Consider the following 24,496-nt stretch of genomic DNA (forward strand, 5'->3'; position numbering starts at 1 on the left):
CCAGCGACACGGGAGAAAGCGAGGACAAATTCGGCGATCGCCTTCTAACCAACGATTGGTATGTGTTTGTTTGGCATTAAAGGAAACTAACAACTATGAACTAGGTTTACAGCATATGAAATACATTTGGCAACAACATGCACTTTGAGAGTGCAGACAGCCCAATTTTCATCAATTAATATATTCTGTAGACATACCCTCATCCGCTCTCTTTTCCTGAAAGCTGATCTGTCCAGTCCAGTTGGAAATGCATCTGCTTTGAGTGCCGCAGGATATTCACACATTCTTGCCATCTCTGTCGTAGCATAGCTTTCGTCGGTAAAGTGTGCGGAACAAATGTCCAATTTCTTGCCACTTTCGCATCTTTGGGCCACTGGTGCAACTTGAATCCGTCCCTGTTCGTGTTGTTACACCCTCCGACAACACACCGACGAGGCATGATGTCTCCAAGGTACGGAAAACAGTCGAAAAAACGCAAAATAACAGAGCTGATTTGACTCGGTGTTTGAGAAAATGGTGGATTGCTTCCCGATGTGATGTCACGTTGTGACGTCATCGCTCCGAGAGCGAATAATAGAAAGACGTTTAATTCGCCAAAATTAACCCATTTAGAGTTCGGAAATCGGTTAAAAAAATATATGGTCTAGTTTCTGCAACATCAAGGTATATATTGAATGTCAGGCTTGGACGAAGGAAGGGACTCAGATGCAGAGATGTGATTCCAAATAAAGCTTTTATTTTGAAAAACTCTTTAAGCCTCCAGAGCCGAGTAAATTCAAATACTATGAAATTACAAAAATAGATATCGACAAAATGTTCCAAAAGGGAAAAACCGAAAATCACTCCAAAAAGGAGGAAATACAAAAATAAGGACAATTATAATTAGCACCGTATCTGTTATCAAAAAACTTTAACAAAAAACGCTCCAACAGGAGGAAGAAAATAAAGACTATAAAACTTACTACTCTAATAAATGTAAACAAAAAAAATCACTCAAAAACTTTGGAGAAAAATCATTAGGGAAAAATTATAACTCACCACTGCGGTAGAAAAAGGTTGAATAACAAAAGTCGCTCTGAGGGAGGAGAAAAAGTTAATTCAAAATTACAGCGTGGGATATTCTGGAAGCAAGGACGTAGACGTGGGACGAGGCAAGGCATGAACATGAACATGAAACGCAAGACAGGCACGAAAGCTCGAGACAATCTGGCACAGAACAAGGGGAGGCATGAGCTTATAAAGAACATGAGGGTAATGGGAAACAGGTGGAAACAATCAAGGGTCAGGAATGACGTCAGACTGGTGACACAAGAGGAAGGACCCGTGATCTGAAACAAGAGGAGTTGCTTTTCAAAATAAAACATGTAAATCACAAGACAGAAAAAACCAAGACAAGACTTCCCTCGCCGCGGTGTGGCATTGACGCTTACATAGGTCTGGTGATAATGTTCCCCTTTAACATACCAGGCACGTTCTCAGTTAATTATTTATGCCTCATATAACGTACACTTATTCAGCCTGTTGTTCACTATTCTTGATTTATTTTACATTGCCTTTCAAATGTCTATTCTTGGTGTTGGCTTTTATCCTACACATTTCCCCAAAAAATGCGACTTATACTCCAGGGCGACTTATATATGTTTTTTTCCTTCTTTATTATGCATTTTCGGCCGGAGCGACTTATACTCCGGAGCGACTTATATTCCGAAAAATACGGTATATAATAATATAATTGGCATGATCAGATAATATTAAAGTTTAAAATATGCATTTTTATTTCTGTCAAAATAGAAGAATACTTTTAGTTTAAAAAAAAAAAAAACAGGCTTTCCAGGCTTTCACGGGCCACATAGAATAATGTAGCGGGCCAGAGCTGGCCCCATGGGCCTTGAGTTTGACACCTGTGTTCTAATGTGTTAACATTTTTCAGATATTGTGTTTTTAAAAACAACGGAAATTGTGTTTGGAGTAAAGAACAACAACCTTCCAGCTTGTATTCTTAGGTTATTTCAATTAAGAGGCGAAAACTATCATTTACGGGGGATATTGATTTTTGAAATAGGTAAAGTAAGAAGGAATATAAAATACAAATGTATTTCAGTTTTAGGAGTTAAATGGTGGAACAAGCTCAGTGATGAGTTGAAGACATGTAGTTTTTTGTTAACGTAACATATTATGGTAAGTGTCATGTCTGTGTGATCATGTTTTTGTTTTGGTCATGTTCGGTTTGGTTTTTGGACTTTTTGTGCACTTTTGTTTTGTCACCATAGCAACCATTAGTTTTCACCTGTCACGTCACGCACCTGTTTCACGTTTTGAATCACGCACCTGTTTTCGTTAATCATGTCTATAGTATTTAAGTTCATTGTTTTCAGTTTGTCGTTCTGACGACATCCTGCATTTATACTCTCCACACACCCTTATGACCCTTGCTGCGCTTTTTCATGCCGTTTTTTCATCCAAGTAAGTTTTCTTTATTCATGCCATAATTTGCAAGTTTTGTTTAATTGTTCATAGTTTCTGCCAATGTGCAAGTTCTGTTTTTATAGTCTAGTTTTATACCTCCGCCCCTGTGCGCGCCTTTTGTTTGATCCTTTTCTTTGTAGTTATAGTGTTTAAATAAATCATGTATTTACCTTCACGCCACATCTGGTCCAATTCACTTGTACCTCGGGAGAACAAACCAAGCCATAGTCCAAGTCTTGACAGATGTCGTCAGAACGACAAACTGAAAACAATGAACTTAAATACTATAGACATGATTAACGAAAACAGGTGCGTGACTCAAAACGTGAAACAGGTGCGTGACGTGACAGGTGAAAACTAATGGTTGCTATGGTGACAAAACAACAGTGCACAAAAAGTCCAAAAACCAAACCGAACATGACCAAAACAAAAACATGATCACACAGACATGACAGTAAGAGTCATTCAAATAACTATAACATATAGAACATGCTATACGTTTACCAAACAATCTGTCACTCCTAATCGCTAAATCCCATGAAATCTTATACGTCTAGTCTCTTACGTGAATGAGCTAATTGATATTTTACGCTAATGTGTTAATAATTTCACACATAAGTCGCTCCTGAGTATAAGTCGCACCCCCGGCCAAACTATGAAAAAAACTGTGACTTATAGTCCGAAAAATACGGTACTGTATTGCAAAATTATTTTAGTGAGATAAAAACAAATCGTTAGATATCGGCTTGTCACCTTTATTTATGATTTTAAAGCAACCTAATAAAAAAACTCTAATAATGAAATGAAAATACAGCTTCAACACTTGCGTCATAATTTTTGCGCTTAAGTAACTTCTCTATAACTTTAATTTCAGACTTCCTCTCTTGGTTTGAGATTGTCATTACTGCCACAAGTGGAAAAGTGTATAAGTGTAAAAGTATATAAGTGTAAAAGTGTGCAAATAATAATCATATTTCCCTCTTGGATCAGTAAAGTTTGTCTGAGTCTAAGTCATATGCATTTCGATTAATCATGATTAATCACAGCTTACATTACCCACATGCATAATGTAAATTCATTTTAAAAAAAGCGGCCCTCTGAAAGCAACCATTACTGCGATGTGGCCCAAAATGAACATGAGTTTGACACCCTTGCATTAGAACTTATGAATAATGGATTGTTATGTTCATAGTAGCACGCTTTGTGTATTATTCTAATTACCCTTTTTTGAAGTTTAATTATTGGGTCTACGTTTGTTTTATAAACATTTCCCCAAACTTCAACACAATATGTTAAATATGGAAAAATAAAAGATTAATATAACATATGCAGACATTTCTTATTCAGCATGTGTCTTACTTTATAAAGAATAGCAATGGATTTGGATATTTTTCCCTTTATACAACATAATTTATGATCAATTGTCAGGTTCAAACACTGATGACATCTATTAAACAAGACAAGAGGCAAAGAATTAAACAGAGACAGAATTCAATTTGGACTCAATATATTGAGGAGAGTCGCCCAGGCATTGTACCCTTCTACAATCTCCAGCACACTCTGCCCAAAGATTGCACTCCTCCTTCTTTATTTGACTTTCTCCCCCCACCTGACCACAGCTGCTTTCAAAGGGAAGTGGGTCGTAAACAGCGTTGCCTTTGGTTACCGAACAGTTCAAAAGGAGAGGTCGTAAAATGGTTAAAAAAGAGTTCCATAAAATAGTTCAAAGAGAGTTTGTAAAATACTTCAAAAAGAGTTTGTCTGGAAATTGGGCAGATCCTTGGTTCTCTTCGCTTTGAAGTCCTTGGGCGAGAACAACATCCTTCTGTTGATTACCATACATGAGAGAAAACAGGAACACCATCTTGCTTCCCCCCTACACAGTGGAGTTTTACGAGCCTTACTCTTGGTAGGTTTCAAAAGACGGCCTTTTGTCTTCTTGTCAGGAACACAATGTAATACAAAGTTTTTGTGATAATTTAGAAACAATTCTAACAATTATTATTCCCAAGAACTTAGTTTCATATACTATCAATTTCCACTTGATTTAATTTTAATTTTGCTTCACAATTTGTCCTTGCACCACTAAACACCATACATTTAGTTTTCTTATCATTTAATGATAACTTATTCATATAAAAAAAAAAGGTTTAGCATGCATGTCAAAGTAACATTCAACTGCATTTTTTTTACTTTCTTGGCCCCTTTTAGTCATGTGATCTGATTAAGCAATCTGCAGCCGGTACCAAGCGAAGAGTGTTCATTGTTGAGACGATGGGAGGATACTGTGGATACCTGGCAACCATGGCCGCCCTGGCATCTGGAGCTGATAATGCCTACATCTTTGAGGAGCCCTTCAAACTCCATGATCTACAGGTCAGAGGGAAGGATTCATTTCCACAATCTTTAGGATGACCATCAAGGGTGGAACGGTACATACATAAACAAAAGGCCTGATAATAAGTATCCTAATAGGTCCTTATTATACACACACCATAATAATACCTGTGAGTTGAAGCACAGTACGTCTGACTATGGTAGCCGATAATCCATCAAGCGGTGCGGCTTCGTAGCTTACCAAAGTCCTACTAAAATATTTTGACAGACTTTTAGCGCCGTGTGTAATGTTCTATATTCTCAATGAAACATCAAAGTTTTTCGCTTTATTGCTAGCGTCATTTATTTAACAGGCGTCAACCTGCAGTCCACACGTATCTCTTATGTGTGACTGCCATCACACTTATCATTACACCATGTACCAAAAAAAAAATTGCTTTGTGGTGAGTAAGCACAACCAGAATTTTTGAGAAAATGAAAGGAATTTAAGTGCGCCTTATAGTCCGACAAATACAAGTACGCAGCGTGTGATGTATTTACCTAACTTTTTCCCTTATAGTTAAACGTGGAGCATCTGGTAAACAAGATGAAGACAACAGTGAAGAGAGGACTCATTCTAAGGTCTGGATGGAATCTTTCCCCCCCCCCCAAAAAACTTGACACATTCTTTCCCAGCAGGCACAAGACATTGAAACAACGTTGAGATCTTGTTGAATTAGGTCCTGATGTTGAGCAACTCAAACATAACGTTGAAACAACATGCTTTTCGACAACGTTTAATCAATGTTGCGTTCTGACATTGATTTGACCATTGAAATTTGGTCACTTCCCAACCAATATTCTACAACACAAATACGTTGAAACAACATGCTTTTTGACAATGTTTAATCAATGTTGGGTTCTGACGTTGATTTAACCATTGAAATTTGGTCATTTCCTAACCAATATTCTACCACACACATACAACGTTGAAACAACATGCTTTTTGACAACGTTTAATCAATGTTGGGTTCTGACGTTGATTTAACCATTGAAATTTGGTCATTTCCCAACCAAGTTTCTACAATACAAATACGCCGTTGAAAAAAAAAGCTTTTTGGGAACGTTTAATCAATGTTGGGTTCTGACGTTGATTTAACCATTGAAATTTGGTCATTTCCCAACCAATATTCTACAACACAAACACAACGTTGAAACAACATGCTTTTTGTCAACTTTTATTCATTGTCAGGTTGTGACGCTAATTTGACCATTGAATTTTGGTCATTTCCCAACGAAGTTTCTACAACACAAATACAACGTTGACAACGTTTAATCAATGTTGGGTTCTGACGTTGATTTGACCATTGAAATTTGGTCACTTCCCAACCAATATTCTACAACACAAATACAACGTTGAAACAACATGCTTTTTGACAACATTTAATCAATGTTGGGTTCTGACGTTGATTTAACCATTGAAATTTGGTCATTTCCTAACCAATATTCTACAACACAAATACAACGTTGAAACAACATGCTTTTTGACCACGTTTAATTAATGTTGGGTTCTGACATTGATTTGACGATTGAAATTTGGTCATTTTCTAACCAATATTCTACAACACAAATACAACGTTGAAACAACATGCTTTTTGACAATGTTTAATCAATCTTGGGTTCTGACGTTGATTTAACCATTGAAATTTGGTCATTCCCCAACCAATATTCTACAACACAAATACAACGTTGAAACAACATGCTTTTTGACAATATTTAATCAATGTTGGGTTCTGACGTTGATTTAACCATTGAAATTTGGTCATTCCCCAACCAATATTCTACAACACAAATACAACGTTGAAACAACATGCTTTTTGACAATGTTTAATCAATGTTGGGTTCTGACGTTGATTTAACCATTGAAATTTGGTCATTCCCCAACCAATATTCTACGACACAAATACAACGTTGAAACAACATGCTTTTTGACAATGTTTACTCAATGTCAGGTTGTGACGCTAATTTGACCATTGAATTTTGGTCATTTCCCAACGAAGTTTCTACAACACAAATACAACGTTGAAACAACATGCTTTTTGACACCCTTTTATCAGTGTTGGGTTGTGACGTTGATTTGACCATTGAAATTTGGTCACTTCCCAACCAATATTCTACAACACAAATACAACGTTGAAACAACATGCTTTTTGACAACGTTTAATCAATGTTGGGTTCTGACGTTGATTTGACCATTGAAATTTGGTCATTTCCCAACCAATATTCTACAACACAAATACAACGTTGAAACAACATGCTTTTTGACAACGTTTAATCAATGTTGGGTTCTGACGTTGATTTGTCCATTGAAATTTGGTCATTTCCTAACCAATACTCTACCACACAAATACAACGTTGAAACAACTTGCTTTTTGACAACGTTTAATCAATGTTGGGTTCTGACGTTGATTTAACCATTGAAATTTGGTCATTTCCCAACCAATATTCTACAACACAAATACAACGTTGAAACAACATGCTTTTTGTCAACTTTTATTCATTGTCAGGTTGTGACGCTAATTTGACCATTGAATTTTGGTCATTTCCCAACGAAGTTTCTACAACACAAATACAACGTTGACAACGTTTAATCAATGTTGGGTTCTGACGTTGATTTGACCATTGAAATTTGGTCACTTCCCAACCAATATTCTACAACACAAATACAACGTTGAAACAACATGCTTTTTGACAACATTTAATCAATGTTGGGTTCTGACGTTGATTTAACCATTGAAATTTGGTAATTTCCTAACCAATATTCTACAACACAAATACAACGTTGAAACAACATGCTTTTTGACCACGTTTAATTAATGTTGGGTTCTGACATTGATTTGACGATTGAAATTTGGTCATTTCCTAACCAATATTCTACAACACAAATACAACGTTGAAACAACATGCTTTTTGACAACGTTTAATCAATGTTGGGTTCTGACGTTGATTTGGCCATTGAAATTTGGTCATTTCCGAACCAATATTCTACAACACAATACAACGTTGAAACAACATACTTTTTGACAACGTTTAATCAATGTTGGGTTCTGACGTTGATTTAACCATTGAAATTTGGTCATTTCCTAACCAATATTCTACAACACAAATACAAAGTTGAAACAACATGCTTTTTGACAACTTTTATTCATTGTCAGGTTGTGACGCTAATTTGACCATTGAATTTTGGTCATTTCCCAACGAAGTTTCTACAACACAAATACAATGTTGAAACAACATGCTTTTTGACAACATTAAATCAATGTTGGGTTCTGACGTTGATTTGACCATTGAAATGTGGTTATTTCCCTACCAATATTCTACAACACAAATACAACATGGAAACAACATGCTTTTTGACAACGTTTATTCCATGTCAGTTTGACGCTAATTTGACCGTTGAATTTTGGTCATTTTCCAACAAAGTTTCTACAACACAAGTAAAACGTGGAAACAACATGCTTTTTGACAACGTTTAATAAATGTTGGGTTCTCACGTTGATTTGAACATTGAATTATGGTCATTTCCCAACCAATATTCTACCACACAAATACAACGTTGAAACAACATGCTTTTTGACAACGTTTAATCAATGTTGGGTTCTGACATTGATTTGACCATTGGAATTTGGTAATTTTCCAACCAATATTCTACAACACAAATACAACGTTGAAACAACATGCTTTTTGACAACGTTTAATCAATGTTGGGTTCTGACATTGATTTGACCATTGAAATTTGGTCATTTCCCAACCAATATTCTACAACACAAATACAACGTTGAAACAACATGCTTTTTGTCAACTTTTATTCATTGTCAGGTTGTGACGCTAATTTGACCATTGAATTTTGGTCATTTCCCAACGAAGTTTCTACAACACAAATACAACGTTGACAACGTTTAATCAATGTTGGGTTCTGACGTTGATTTGACCATTGAAATTTGGTCACTTCCCAACCAATATTCTACAACACAAATACAACGTTGAAACAACATGCTTTTTGACAACATTTAATCAATGTTGGGTTCTGACGTTGATTTAACCATTGAAATTTGGTCATTTCCTAACCAATATTCTACAACACAAATACAACGTTGAAACAACATGCTTTTTGACCACGTTTAATTAATGTTGGGTTCTGACATTGATTTGACGATTGAAATTTGGTCATTTTCTAACCAATATTCTACAACACAAATACAACGTTGAAACAACATGCTTTTTGACAATGTTTAATCAATCTTGGGTTCTGACGTTGATTTAACCATTGAAATTTGGTCATTCCCCAACCAATATTCTACAACACAAATACAACGTTGAAACAACATGCTTTTTGACAATATTTAATCAATGTTGGGTTCTGACGTTGATTTAACCATTGAAATTTGGTCATTCCCCAACCAATATTCTACAACACAAATACAACGTTGAAACAACATGCTTTTTGACAATGTTTAATCAATGTTGGGTTCTGACGTTGATTTAACCATTGAAATTTGGTCATTCCCCAACCAATATTCTACGACACAAATACAACGTTGAAACAACATGCTTTTTGACAATGTTTACTCAATGTCAGGTTGTGACGCTAATTTGACCATTGAATTTTGGTCATTTCCCAACGAAGTTTCTACAACACAAATACAACGTTGAAACAACATGCTTTTTGACACCCTTTTATCAGTGTTGGGTTGTGACGTTGATTTGACCATTGAAATTTGGTCACTTCCCAACCAATATTCTACAACACAAATACAACGTTGAAACAACATGCTTTTTGACAACGTTTAATCAATGTTGGGTTCTGACGTTGATTTGACCATTGAAATTTGGTCATTTCCCAACCAATATTCTACAACACAAATACAACGTTGAAACAACATGCTTTTTGACAACGTTTAATCAATGTTGGGTTCTGACGTTGATTTGTCCATTGAAATTTGGTCATTTCCTAACCAATACTCTACCACACAAATACAACGTTGAAACAACTTGCTTTTTGACAACGTTTAATCAATGTTGGGTTCTGACGTTGATTTAACCATTGAAATTTGGTCATTTCCCAACCAATATTCTACAACACAAATACAACGTTGAAACAACATGCTTTTTGTCAACTTTTATTCATTGTCAGGTTGTGACGCTAATTTGACCATTGAATTTTGGTCATTTCCCAACGAAGTTTCTACAACACAAATACAACGTTGACAACGTTTAATCAATGTTGGGTTCTGACGTTGATTTGACCATTGAAATTTGGTCACTTCCCAACCAATATTCTACAACACAAATACAACATTGAAACAACATGCTTTTTGACAACATTTAATCAATGTTGGGTTCTGACGTTGATTTAACCATTGAAATTTGGTAATTTCCTAACCAATATTCTACAACACAAATACAACGTTGAAACAACATGCTTTTTGACCACGTTTAATTAATGTTGGGTTCTGACATTGATTTGACGATTGAAATTTGGTCATTTCCTAACCAATATTCTACAACACAAATACAACGTTGAAACAACATGCTTTTTGACAACGTTTAATCAATGTTGGGTTCTGACGTTGATTTGGCCATTGAAATTTGGTCATTTCCGAACCAATATTCTACAACACAATACAACGTTGAAACAACATACTTTTTGACAACGTTTAATCAATGTTGGGTTCTGACGTTGATTTAACCATTGAAATTTGGTCATTTCCTAACCAATATTCTACAACACAAATACAAAGTTGAAACAACATGCTTTTTGACAACTTTTATTCATTGTCAGGTTGTGACGCTAATTTGACCATTGAATTTTGGTCATTTCCCAACGAAGTTTCTACAACACAAATACAATGTTGAAACAACATGCTTTTTGACAACATTAAATCAATGTTGGGTTCTGACGTTGATTTGACCATTGAAATGTGGTTATTTCCCTACCAATATTCTACAACACAAATACAACATGGAAACAACATGCTTTTTGACAACGTTTATTCCATGTCAGTTTGACGCTAATTTGACCGTTGAATTTTGGTCATTTTCCAACAAAGTTTCTACAACACAAGTAAAACGTGGAAACAACATGCTTTTTGACAACGTTTAATAAATGTTGGGTTCTCACGTTGATTTGAACATTGAATTATGGTCATTTCCCAACCAATATTCTACCACACAAATACAACGTTGAAACAACTTGCTTTTTGACAACGTTTAATCAATGTTGGGTTCTGACATTGATTTGACCATTGGAATTTGGTAATTTTCCAACCAATATTCTACAACACAAATACAACGTTGAAACAACATGCTTTTTGACAACGTTTAATCAATGTTGGGTTCTGACATTGATTTGACCATTGAAATTTGGTCATTTCCCAACCAATATTCTACAACACAAATACAACATTGAAACAACATGCTTTTTGACAATGTTTATTCATTGTCAGGTTGTGACGCCAATTTGACCATTGAATTTTGGTCATTTTCCAACCAAGTTTCTACAACACAAATACAACGTTGAAAAACGTGCTTTTTGGCAATTTTTAATCAATGTTGGGTTGTGACGTTGATTTAACCATTGAAATTTGGTAATTTCCAAACCAATATTCTACAACACAAATACAAAGTTGAAACAACATGCTTTTTGACAACGTTTAATCAATGTTGGGTTCTGACATTGATTTGTCCATTGAAATTTGGTCATTTCCTAACCAATACTCTACCACACAAATACAACGTTGAAACAACTTGCTTTTTGACAACGTTTAATCAATGTTGGGTTCTGACGTTGATTTAACCATTGAAATTTGGTCATTTCCCAACCAATATTCTACAACACAAATACAACGTTGAAACAACATGCTTTTTGTCAACTTTTATTCATTGTCAGGTTGTGACGCTAATTTGACCATTGAATTTTGGTCATTTCCCAACGAAGTTTCTACAACACAAATACAACGTTGACAACGTTTAATCAATGTTGGGTTCTGACGTTGATTTGACCATTGAAATTTGGTCACTTCCCAACCAATATTCTACAACACAAATACAACGTTGAAACAACATGCTTTTTGACAACATTTAATTAATGTTGGGTTCTGACGTTGATTTAACCATTGAAATTTGGTAATTTCCTAACCAATATTCTACAACACAAATACAACGTTGAAACAACATGCTTTTTGACCACGTTTAATTAATGTTGGGTTCTGACATTGATTTGACGATTGAAATTTGGTCATTTCCTAACCAATATTCTACAACACAAATACAACGTTGAAACAACATGCTTTTTGACAACGTTTAATCAATGTTGGGTTCTGACGTTGATTTGGCCATTGAAATTTGGTCATTTCCGAACCAATATTCTACAACACAATACAACGTTGAAACAACATACTTTTTGACAACGTTTAATCAATGTTGGGTTCTGACGTTGATTTAACCATTGAAATTTGGTCATTTCCTAACCAATATTCTACAACACAAATACAACGTTGAAACAACATGCTTTTTGACAACTTTTATTCATTGTCAGGTTGTGACGCTAATTTGACCATTGAATTTTGGTCATTTCCCAACGAAGTTTCTACAACACAAATACAACGTTGAAACAACATGCTTTTTGACAACATTAAATCAATGTTGGGTTCTGACGTTGATTTGACCATTGAAATGTGGTTATTTCCCTACCAATATTCTACAACACAAATACAACATGGAAACAACATGCTTTTTGACAACGTTTATTCCATGTCAGTTTGACGCTAATTTGACCGTTGAATTTTGGTCATTTTCCAACAAAGTTTCTACAACACAAGTAAAACGTGGAAACAACATGCTTTTTGACAACGTTTAATAAATGTTGGGTTCTCACGTTGATTTGAACATTGAATTATGGTCATTTCCCAACCAATATTCTACCACACAAATACAACGTTGAAACAACATGCTTTTTGACAACGTTTAATCAATGTTGGGTTCTGACATTGATTTGACCATTGGAATTTGGTAATTTTCCAACCAATATTCTACAACACAAATACAACGTTGAAACAACATGCTTTTTGACAACGTTTAATCAATGTTGGGTTCTGACATTGATTTGACCATTGAAATTTGGTCATTTCCCAACCAATATTCTACAACACAAATACAACATTGAAACAACATGCTTTTTGACAATGTTTATTCATTGTCAGGTTGTGACGCCAATTTGACCATTGAATTTTGGTCATTTTCCAACCAAGTTTCTACAACACAAATACAACGTTGAAAAACGTGCTTTTTGGCAATTTTTAATCAATGTTTGGTTGTGACGTTGATTTAACCATTGAAATTTGGTAATTTCCAAACCAATATTCTACAACACAAATACAAAGTTGAAACAACATGCTTTTTGACAACGTTTAATCAATGTTGGGTTCTGACATTGATTTGACCATTGAAATTTGGTAATTTCCCAACCAATATTCTACAACACAAATACAACGTTGAAACAACATGCTTTTTCACAACGATTAATCAATGTTGGGTTCTGACGTTGATTTGTCCATTGAAATTTGGTCATTTCCTAACCAATACTCTACCACACAAATACAACGTTGAAACAACTTGCTTTTTGACAACGTTTAATCAATGTTGGGTTCTGACGTTGATTTAACCATTGAAATTTGGTCATTTCCCAACCAATATTCTACAACACAAATACAACGTTGAAACAACATGCTTTTTGTCAACTTTTATTCATTGTCAGGTTGTGACGCTAATTTGACCATTGAATTTTGGTCATTTCCCAACGAAGTTTCTACAACACAAATACAACGTTGACAACGTTTAATCAATGTTGGGTTCTGACGTTGATTTGACCATTGAAATTTGGTCACTTCCCAACCAATATTCTACAACACAAATACAACGTTGAAACAACATGCTTTTTGACAACATTTAATCAATGTTGGGTTCTGACGTTGATTTAACCATTGAAATTTGGTAATTTCCTAACCAATATTCTACAACACAAATACAACGTTGAAACAACATGCTTTTTGACCACGTTTAATTAATGTTGGGTTCTGACATTGATTTGACGATTGAAATTTGGTCATTTCCTAACCAATATTCTACAACACAAATACAACGTTGAAACAACATGCTTTTTGACAACGTTTAATCAATGTTGGGTTCTGACGTTGATTTGGCCATTGAAATTTGGTCATTTCCGAACCAATATTCTACAACACAATACAACGTTGAAACAACATACTTTTTGACAACGTTTAATCAATGTTGGGTTCTGACGTTGATTTAACCATTGAAATTTGGTCATTTCCTAACCAATATTCTACAACACAAATACAACGTTGAAACAACATGCTTTTTGACAACTTTTATTCATTGTCAGGTTGTGACGCTAATTTGACCATTGAATTTTGGTCATTTCCCAACGAAGTTTCTACAACACAAATACAACGTTGAAACAACATGCTTTTTGACAACATTAAATCAATGTTGGGTTCTGACGTTGATTTGACCATTGAAATGTGGTTATTTCCCTACCAATATTCTACAACACAAATACAACATGGAAACAACATGCTTTTTGACAACGTTTATTCCATGTCAGTTTGACGCTAATTTGACCGTTGAATTTTGGTCATTTTCCAACAAAGTTTCTACAACACAAGTAAAACGTGGAAACAACATGCTTTTTGACAACGTTTAATAAATGTTGGGTTCTCACGTTGATTTGAACATTGAATTATGGTCATTTCCCAACCAATATTCTACCACACAAATACAACGTTGAAACAACATGCTTTTTGACAACGTTTAATCAATGTTGGGTTCTGACATTGATTTGACCATTGGAATTTGGTAATTTTCCAACCAATATTCTACAACACAAATACAACGTTGAAACAACATGCTTTTTGACAACGTTTAATCAATGTTGGGTTCTGACATTGATTTGACCATTGAAATTTGGTCATTTCCCAACCAATATTCTACAACACAAATACAACATTGAAACAACATGCTTTTTGACAATGTTTATTCATTGTCAGGTTGTGACGCCAATTTGACCATTGAATTTTGGTCATTTTCCAACCAAGTATCTACAACACAAATACAACGTTGAAAAACGTGCTTTTTGGCAATTTTTAATCAATGTTGGGTTGTGACGTTGATTTAACCATTGAAATTTGGTAATTTCCAAACCAATATTCTACAACACAAATACAAAGTTGAAACAACATGCTTTTTGACAACGTTTAATCAATGTTGGGTTCTGACATTGATTTGACCATTGAAATTTGGTAATTTTCCAACCAATATTCTACAACACAAATACAACGTTGAAACAACAAGCTTTTTCACAACGATTAATCAATGTTGGTTTCTGACGTTGATTTAACCATTGAAATTTGGTCATTCCCCAACCAATATTCTACGACACAAATACAACGTTGAAACAAAATGCTTTTTGACAACTTTTATTCATTGTCAGGTTGTGACGCTAATTTGACCATTGAATTTTGGTCATTTCCCAACGAAGTTTCTACAACACAAATACAACGTTGAAACAACATGCTTTTTGACACCCTTTTATCAGTGTTGGGTTCTGACGTCGATTTAACCATTGAAATTTGGTCATTTCCTGGCCAATATTCTACCACACAAATACAACGTTGAAACAACATGCTTTTTGACAATGTTTATTCAATGTCAATGTGACGTTGATTTGACCGTTGAAATTTGGACATTTCCCAACCTACGACGTGGATCCAACGTTAGACATCAACTCAATTTATAAATACAACTATATTGCAACGTTGTTTCAAAGTCAGTTTTAAAGGACATGTACGTACAATCAACGTTGTATCAATGTCTTCAGCCTGCTGGGTTTTTGCCCTCGCTTTTTCCTAGAAACGAGAAGTGCAATGCCAACTACACCACCGAAGTTCTCTTCAACCTGTACTCGGAGGAGGGCAAAGGTGTGTTTGACTGCAGGAAGAATGTACTCGGACATATGCAGCAGGTATTATCAACTTCACTTTTCACCTTCAACTAACTCATCCTCTGCATGAAGACAAAGAGGGCGGAAAAAAACATTGCTTTGTCTGCAGGGTGGAACTCCGAGTCCCTTTGACAGGAATTTTGCGACAAAGATGGGGATCAAGTCCGTCATCTGGCTGACTGACAAACTGAAGGAATGCTACCGACATGGTGAGGACAAAAAGACTTCCTGATGTTGTCCTTGTGTTCATGTTTGTTGTATTTGCAACTTTAAATCTTCCAGGTCGCGTCTTTGCCAACTCCAAGGATTCAGCGTGTCTGCTGGGCATGAGGAAGAGATCTTTGATCTTCCAGCCTCTGGTGGAGCTTAAAGAACAAGCCGACTTTGAGTACGACTTTTTCACATTACACCTTTTACACATCTGCACATGTCTACGCTGGCCCAGAAAGGTCACAACCTTTGCAAACGCCACAACACAACAACTTTATGCCACAACACAACAACTTTATGCCACAACACAACAACTGTAGGCCACAACACAACAAGTGTAGGCCACAACACAACAACTTTATGCCATAACACGACTATAAACCATAACACAACAACTTTATGCCATAACACGACTATAAACCATAACACAACAACTTTATGCCACAACACAACAACTGTAAGCATAATACAAGGACTATAAGCCACAACACAACAACTGTAAGCCACAACACAACAACTGTAGGCCACAACACAACAACTTTATGCCATAACACAACGACTATAAACCATAACACAACAACTTTATGCCACAACACAACAACTGTAAGCCATAATACAAGGACTATAAGCCATAACACAACAACTGTAAGCCACAACACGACAACTGTAAGCCACAACACAACAACAGTATGCCACAACACCACAACGGTACGCCACGACAGAAAAACGGTATGCCACAAAACAACAACTGTAGGCCACAAAACAACAACTGTAGGCCACAAAACAACTGTAGGCCACAACACGACAACTGTGGGCCACAGCACGACAACTATAAGCCACAACAACTGTAAGCCACAACACAACAACGGTATGCCAACACAAAAACGGTATGCCACAACACAACAACTGTAGGCCATAATACAACAACTGTAAGCCCTAATGCAACAACTGTAAGCTCTAATGCAACAACTGTAAGCCATAATGCAACAACTGTGAGCCATAATACAAGGACTATAAGCCATAACACAACAACTGTAAGCCACAACACAACAGCTGTAAGCCACAACACAACAACAGTATGCCACAACACAACAACGGTACGCCACGACAGAAAAATGGTATGCCACAAAACAACAGCTGTAGGCCACAAAACAACAACTGTAGGCCACAACACGACAACTGTAGGCCACAGCACGACAACGGTATGCCAACACAAAAACGGTATACCACAACACAACAACTGTAGGCCACAATACAACAACTGTAGGCCACAATACAACAACTGTAGGCCATAATACAACAACTGTAAGCCCTAATGCAACAACTGTAAGCCACAACACAACAACTGTAAGCCACAACACAACAACTGTACGCCACAACACATCAACAATATGCCACAATACAACAACGGTATGCCACGACAGAAAAACGGTATGCCACGACAGAAAAACGGTATGCCACAAAACAACAACTGTAGGCCACAAAACAACAACTGTAGGCCACAGCACGACAACTATAAGCCACAACAACTGTAAGCCACAACACAACAACGGTATGCCAACACAAAAACAGTATGCCACAACACCACAACTGTAGGCCATAATACAACAACTGTAGGCCATAATACAACAACTGTAAGCCCTAATGCAACAACTGTAAGCCATAATGCAACAACTGTAAGCCATAATACAAGGACTATAAGCCATAACACAACAACTGTAAGCCACAACACAACAACTGTAAGCCACAACACAACAACAGTATGCCACAACACAACAACGGTACGCCACGACAGAAAAACGGTATGCCACAAAACAACAACTGTAGGCCACAAAACAACAACTGTAGGCCACAACACGACAACTGTAGGCCACAGCACGACAGCGGTATGCCAACACAAAAACGGTATGCCACAACACAACAACTGTAGGCCACAATACAACAACTGTAGGCCACAATACAACAACTGTAGGCCACAATACAACAACTGTAGGCCATAATGCAACATCTGTAAGCCATAATGCAACAACTGTAAGCCATAATACAAGGACTATAAGCCATAACACAACAACTGTAAGCCACAACACAACAACTGTAAGCCACAACACAACAACTGTAAGCCACAACACAACAACTGTAAGCCACAACACAACAACAATATGCCACAATACAACAACGGTATGCCACGACAGAAAAACGGTATGCCACAAAACAACTGTAGGCCACAAAACAACAACTGTAGGCCATAATACAACAACTGTAGGCCACAATACAACAACTGTAGGCCATAATGCAACATCTGTAAGCCATAATGCAACAACTGTAAGCCATAATACAAGGACTATAAGCCATAACACAACAACTGTAAGCCACAACACAACAACTGTAAGCCACAACACGACAACTGTAGGCCACAGCACGACAGCGGTATGCCAACACAAAAACGGTATGCCACAACACAACAACTGTAGGCCACAATACAACAACTGTAGGCCACAATACAACAACTGTAGGCCACAATACAACAACTGTAGGCCATAATGCAACATCTGTAAGCCATAATGCAACAACTGTAAGCCATAATACAAGGACTATAAGCCATAACACAACAACTGTAAGCCACAACACAACAACTGTAAGCCACAACACAACAACTGTAAGCCACAACACAACAACAATATGCCACAATACAACAACGGTATGCCACGACAGAAAAACGGTATGCCACGACAGAAAAACGGTATGCCACAAAACAACTGTAGGCCACAAAACAACAACTGTAGGCCATAATACAACAACTGTAGGCCATAATACAACAACTGTAAGCCCTAATGCAACAACTGTAAGCCATAATGCAACAACTGTAAGCCATAATACAAGGACTATAAGCCATAACACAACAACTGTAAGCCACAACACAACAACTGTAAGCCACAACACAACAACAGTATGCCACAACACAACAACGGTACGCCACGACAGAAAAACGGTATGCCACAAAACAACAACTGTAGGCCACAAAACAACAACTGTAGGCCACAACACGACAACTGTAGGCCACAGCACGACAGCGGTATGCCAACACAAAAACGGTATGCCACAACACAACAACTATAAGCCATAACACAACAACTGTAAGCCACAACACAACAACTGTAAGCCACAACACAACAACTGTAAGCCACAACACAACAACGATATGCCACAATACAACAACGGTATGCCACGACAGAAAAACGGTATGCCACGACAGAAAAACGGTATGCCACAAAACAACTGTAGGCCACAAAACAACAACTGTAGGCCATTATACAACAACTGTAGGCCACAATACAACAACTGTAGGCCATAATGCAACATCTGTAAGCCATAATGCAACAACTGTAAGCCATAATACAAGGACTATAAGCCATAACACAACAACTGTAAGCCACAACACAACAACTGTAAGCCACAACACGACAACTGTAGGCCACAGCACGACAGCGGTATGCCAACACAAAAACGGTATGCCACAACACAACAACTGTAGGCCACAATACAACAACTGTAGGCCACAATACAACAACTGTAGGCCACAATACAACAACTGTAGGCCATAATGCAACATCTGTAAGCCATAATGCAACAACTGTAAGCCATAATACAAGGACTATAAGCCATAACACAACAACTGTAAGCCACAACACAACAACTGTAAGCCACAACACAACAACTGTAAGCCACAACACAACAACAATATGCCACAATACAACAACGGTATGCCACGACAGAAAAACGGTATGCCACGACAGAAAAACGGTATGCCACAAAACAACTGTAGGCCACAAAACAACAACTGTAGGCCATAATACAACAACTGTAGGCCATAATACAACAACTGTAAGCCCTAATGCAACAATTGTAAGCCATAATGCAACAACTGTAAGCCATAATACAAGGACTATAAGCCATAACACAACAACTGTAAGCCACAACACAACAACTGTAAGCCACAACACAACAACAGTATGCCACAACACAACAACGGTACGCCACGACAGAAAAACGGTATGCCACAAAACAACAACTGTAGGCCACAACACGACAACTGTAGGCCACAGCACGACAACTATAAGCCACAACAACTGTAAGCCACAACACAACAACGGTATGCCAACACAAAAACGGTATGCCACAACAAAACAACTGTAGGCCATAATACAACAACTGTAGGCCATAATACAACAACTGTAGGCCATAATACAACAACTGTAAACCCTAATGCAATAACTGTAAGCCATAATGCAACAACTGTAAGCCATAATACAAGGACTATAAGCCATAACACAACAACTGTAAGCCACAACACAACAACTGTAAGCCACAACACAACAACTGTAAGCCACAACACAACAACAGTATGCCGCAACACAACAACGGTATGCCACAACAGAAAACGGTATGCCACAAAACAACAACTGTAGGCCACAAAACAACAACTGTAGGCCACAACACGACAACTGTAGGCCACATCACGACAACTATAAGCCACAACAACTGTAAGCCACAACACAACAACGGTATGCCAACACAAAAACGGTATGCCACAACACAACAACTGTAGGCCATAATACAACAACTGTAGGCCATAATACAACAGCTATAGGTCACGACACAACAACTATAGGCCACAACACAACAACTGTAGGCCATAATACAACAACTGTAGGCCATAATACAACAACTGTAAGCCCTAATGCAACAACTGTAAGCCATAATGCAACAACTGTATGCCATAATGCAACAACTATAGGTCACGACACAACAACTATAGGTCACAACGCAACAACCGTATGACACAACGCAACAACCATATGCTACAACACAACAACCATATGCTACAACACAACAACCGTATGCTACAACACAACAACGGTATGCTACAGCACGACAACGGTATGCCACAACAGAAAAACGGTATGCCACAACACAACAACTGTAAGCCATTATGCAACACTGTACTCCACAACACAACAACTGTAAGCCACAACATAATAACTGTATGACACAACACAACGACTGTATGACACAACACAACAACTGTAGGCCACAACACAACGACTGTAAGCCATAATACAAGGACTATAAGCCATAACACAACAACTGTAAGCCACAACACAACAACTGTAAGCCACAACACAACAACAGTATGCCACAACACAACAACGGTACGCCACGACAGAAAAATGGTATGCCACAAAACAACAACTGTAGGCCACAAAACAACAACTGTAGGCCACAACACGACAACTGTAGGCCACAGCACGACAACGGTATGCCAACACAAAAACGGTATGCCACAACACTACAACTGTAGGCCACAATACAACAACTGTAGGCCACGATACAACAACTGTAGGCCATAATACAACAACTGTAAGCCCTAATGCAACAACTGTAAGCCACAACACAACAACTGTAAGCCACAACACAACAACTGTAAGCCACAACACAACAACAATATGCCACAATACAACAACGGTATGCCACGACAGAAAACGGTATGCCACAAAACAACAACTGTAGGCCACAAAACAACAACTGTAGGCCACAGCACGACAACTATAAGCCACAACAACTGTAAGCCACAACACAACAACGGTATGCCAACACAAAAACAGTATGCCACAACACCACAACTGTAGGCCATAATACAACAACTGTAGGCCATAATACAACAACTGTAAGCCCTAATGCAACAACTGTAAGCCATAATACAAGGACTATAAGCCATAACACAACAACTGTAAGCCACAACACAACAACTGTAAGCCACAACACAACAACTGTATGCCACAACACAACAACGGTACGCCACGACAGAAAAACGGTATGCCACAAAACAACAACTGTAGGCCACAAAACAACAACTGTAGGCCACAACACGACAACTGTAGGCCACAGCACGACAACTATAAGCCACAACAACTGTAAGCCACAACACAACAACGGTATGCCAACACAAAAACGGTATGCCACAACACAACAACTGTACGCCATAATACAACAACTGTAAGCCCTCATGCAACAACTGTAAGCCCTAATGCAACAACTGTAAGCCATAACACAACGACTGTAAGCCACAACACAACAACTGTAAGCCACAACACAACAACTGTAAGCCACAACACAACAACAGTATGCCACAACACAACAACGGTACGCCACGACAGAAAAATGGTATGCCACAAAACAACAACTGTAGGCAACAAAAGAACAACTGTAGGCCACAACACGACAACTGTAGGCCACAGCACGACAACGGTATGCCAACACAAAAACCGTATGCCACAACACAACAACTGTAGGCCACAATACAACAACTGTAGGCCACAATACAACAACTGTAGGCCATAATACAACAACTGTAAGCCCTAATGCAACATCTGTAAGCCATAATGCAACAACTGTAAGCCATAACACAACAACTGTAAGCCACAACACAACAACTGTAAGCCACAACACAACAACTGTAAGCAACAACAAAACAACAATATGCCACAATACAACAACGGTATGCCACGACAGAAAAACGGTATGCCACAAAACAACAACTGTAGGCCACAGCACGACAACTATAAGCCACAACAACTGTAAGCCACAACACAACAACGGTATGCCAACACAAAAACAGTATGCCACAACACCACAACTGTAGACCATAATACAACAACTGTAGGCCATAATACAACAACTGTAAGCCCTAATGCAACAACTGTAAGCCATAATGCAACAACTGTAAGCCATAATACAAGGACTATAAGCCATAACACAACAACTGTAAGCCACAACACAACAACTGTAAGCCACAACACAACAACTGTAAGCCACAACACAACAACAGTATGCCACAACACAACAACGGTATGCCACAACAGAAAAACGGTATGCCACAAAACAACAACTGTAGGCCACAAAACAACAACTGTAGAACACAACACGACAACTGTAGGCCACAGCACGACAACTATAAGCCACAACACAACAACGGTATGCCAACACAAAAACGGTATGCCACAACACAACAACTGTAGGCCATAATACAACAACTGTAGGCCATAATACAACAACTGTAAACCCTAATGCAATAACTGTAAGCCATAATGCAACAACTGTAAGCCATAATACAAGGACTATAAGCCATAACACAACAACTGTAAGCCACAACACAACTGTAAGCCACAACACAACAACTGTAAGCCACAACACAACAACAGTATGCCACAACACAACAACGGTAGGCCACAAAACAACAACTGTAGGCCACAACACGACAACTGTAGGCCACAGCACGACAACGGTATGCCAACACAAAAACGGTATGCCACAACACAACAACTGTAGGCCACAAAACAACAACTGTAGGCCATAATACAACAACTGTAAGCCCTAATGCAACAACTGTAAGCCATAATGCAACAACTGTAAGCCATAATGCAACATCTATAGGTCACGACACAACAACTATAGGTCACGACACAACAACTATAGGTCACAACGCAACAACCGTATGACACAACACAACAACCATATGCTACAACACAACAACCATATGCTACAACACTACAACCGTATGCTACAACACAACAACGGTATACTTCAGCACAACAACTGTAGGCCATAATACAACAACTGTAAGCCCTAATGCAACAACTGTAAGCCACAACACAACAACTGTAAGCCACAACACAACAACTGTAAGCCACAACACAACAAAAATATGCCACAATACAACAACGGTATGCCACGACAGAAAAACGGTATGCCACAAAACAACAACTGTAGGCCACAAAACAACAACTGTAGGCCACAGCACGACAACTATAAGCCACAACAACTGTAAGCCACAACACAACAACGGTATGCCAACACAAAAACGGTATGCCACAACACAACAACTGTAGGCCATAATACAACAACTGTAGGCCATAATACAACAACTGTAAGCCCTAATGCAACAACTGTAAGCCATAATGCAACAACTGTAAGCCATAATGCAACAGCTATAGGTCACGACACAACAACTATAGGTCACGACACAACAACTATAGGTCACAACGCAACAACCGTATGACACAACACGACAACCATATGCTACAACACAACAACCATATGCTACAACACTACAACCGTATGCTACAACACAACAACGGTATACTACAGCACGACAACGGTATGCCACAACAGAAAAACGGTATGCCACAACACAACAACTGTAAGCCATTATGCAACACTGTATGCCATAATGCAACAACTATAGGTCACGACACAACAACTATAGGTCACAACGCAACAACCGTATGACACAACGCAACAACCATATGCTACAACACAACAACCATATGCTACAACACAACAACCGTATGCTACAACACAACAACG

General features: G+C 37.8%; 1 protein-coding gene across 1 annotated transcript in view; it reads left to right on the top strand.

Annotated features, from left to right (window-relative positions):
• The window catches only part of pfkmb (phosphofructokinase, muscle b), a 66,050-nt gene that overhangs the window by 30,915 nt on the left and 10,639 nt on the right, over positions 1-24,496 (top strand). The window contains exons 17-21 of the mRNA XM_061978554.2: positions 4,678-4,842; positions 5,363-5,424; positions 15,772-15,883; positions 15,972-16,071; positions 16,145-16,250. Coding sequence (XP_061834538.1) covers positions 4,678-4,842; positions 5,363-5,424; positions 15,772-15,883; positions 15,972-16,071; positions 16,145-16,250 — 545 coding nt within the window. The remainder of the gene's footprint in view (positions 1-4,677; positions 4,843-5,362; positions 5,425-15,771; positions 15,884-15,971; positions 16,072-16,144; positions 16,251-24,496) is intronic.

This window comes from Nerophis lumbriciformis, linkage group LG18 (assembly GCF_033978685.3).
Source record: "Nerophis lumbriciformis linkage group LG18, RoL_Nlum_v2.1, whole genome shotgun sequence".
Lineage (NCBI taxonomy): Eukaryota > Metazoa > Chordata > Actinopteri > Syngnathiformes > Syngnathidae > Nerophis > Nerophis lumbriciformis.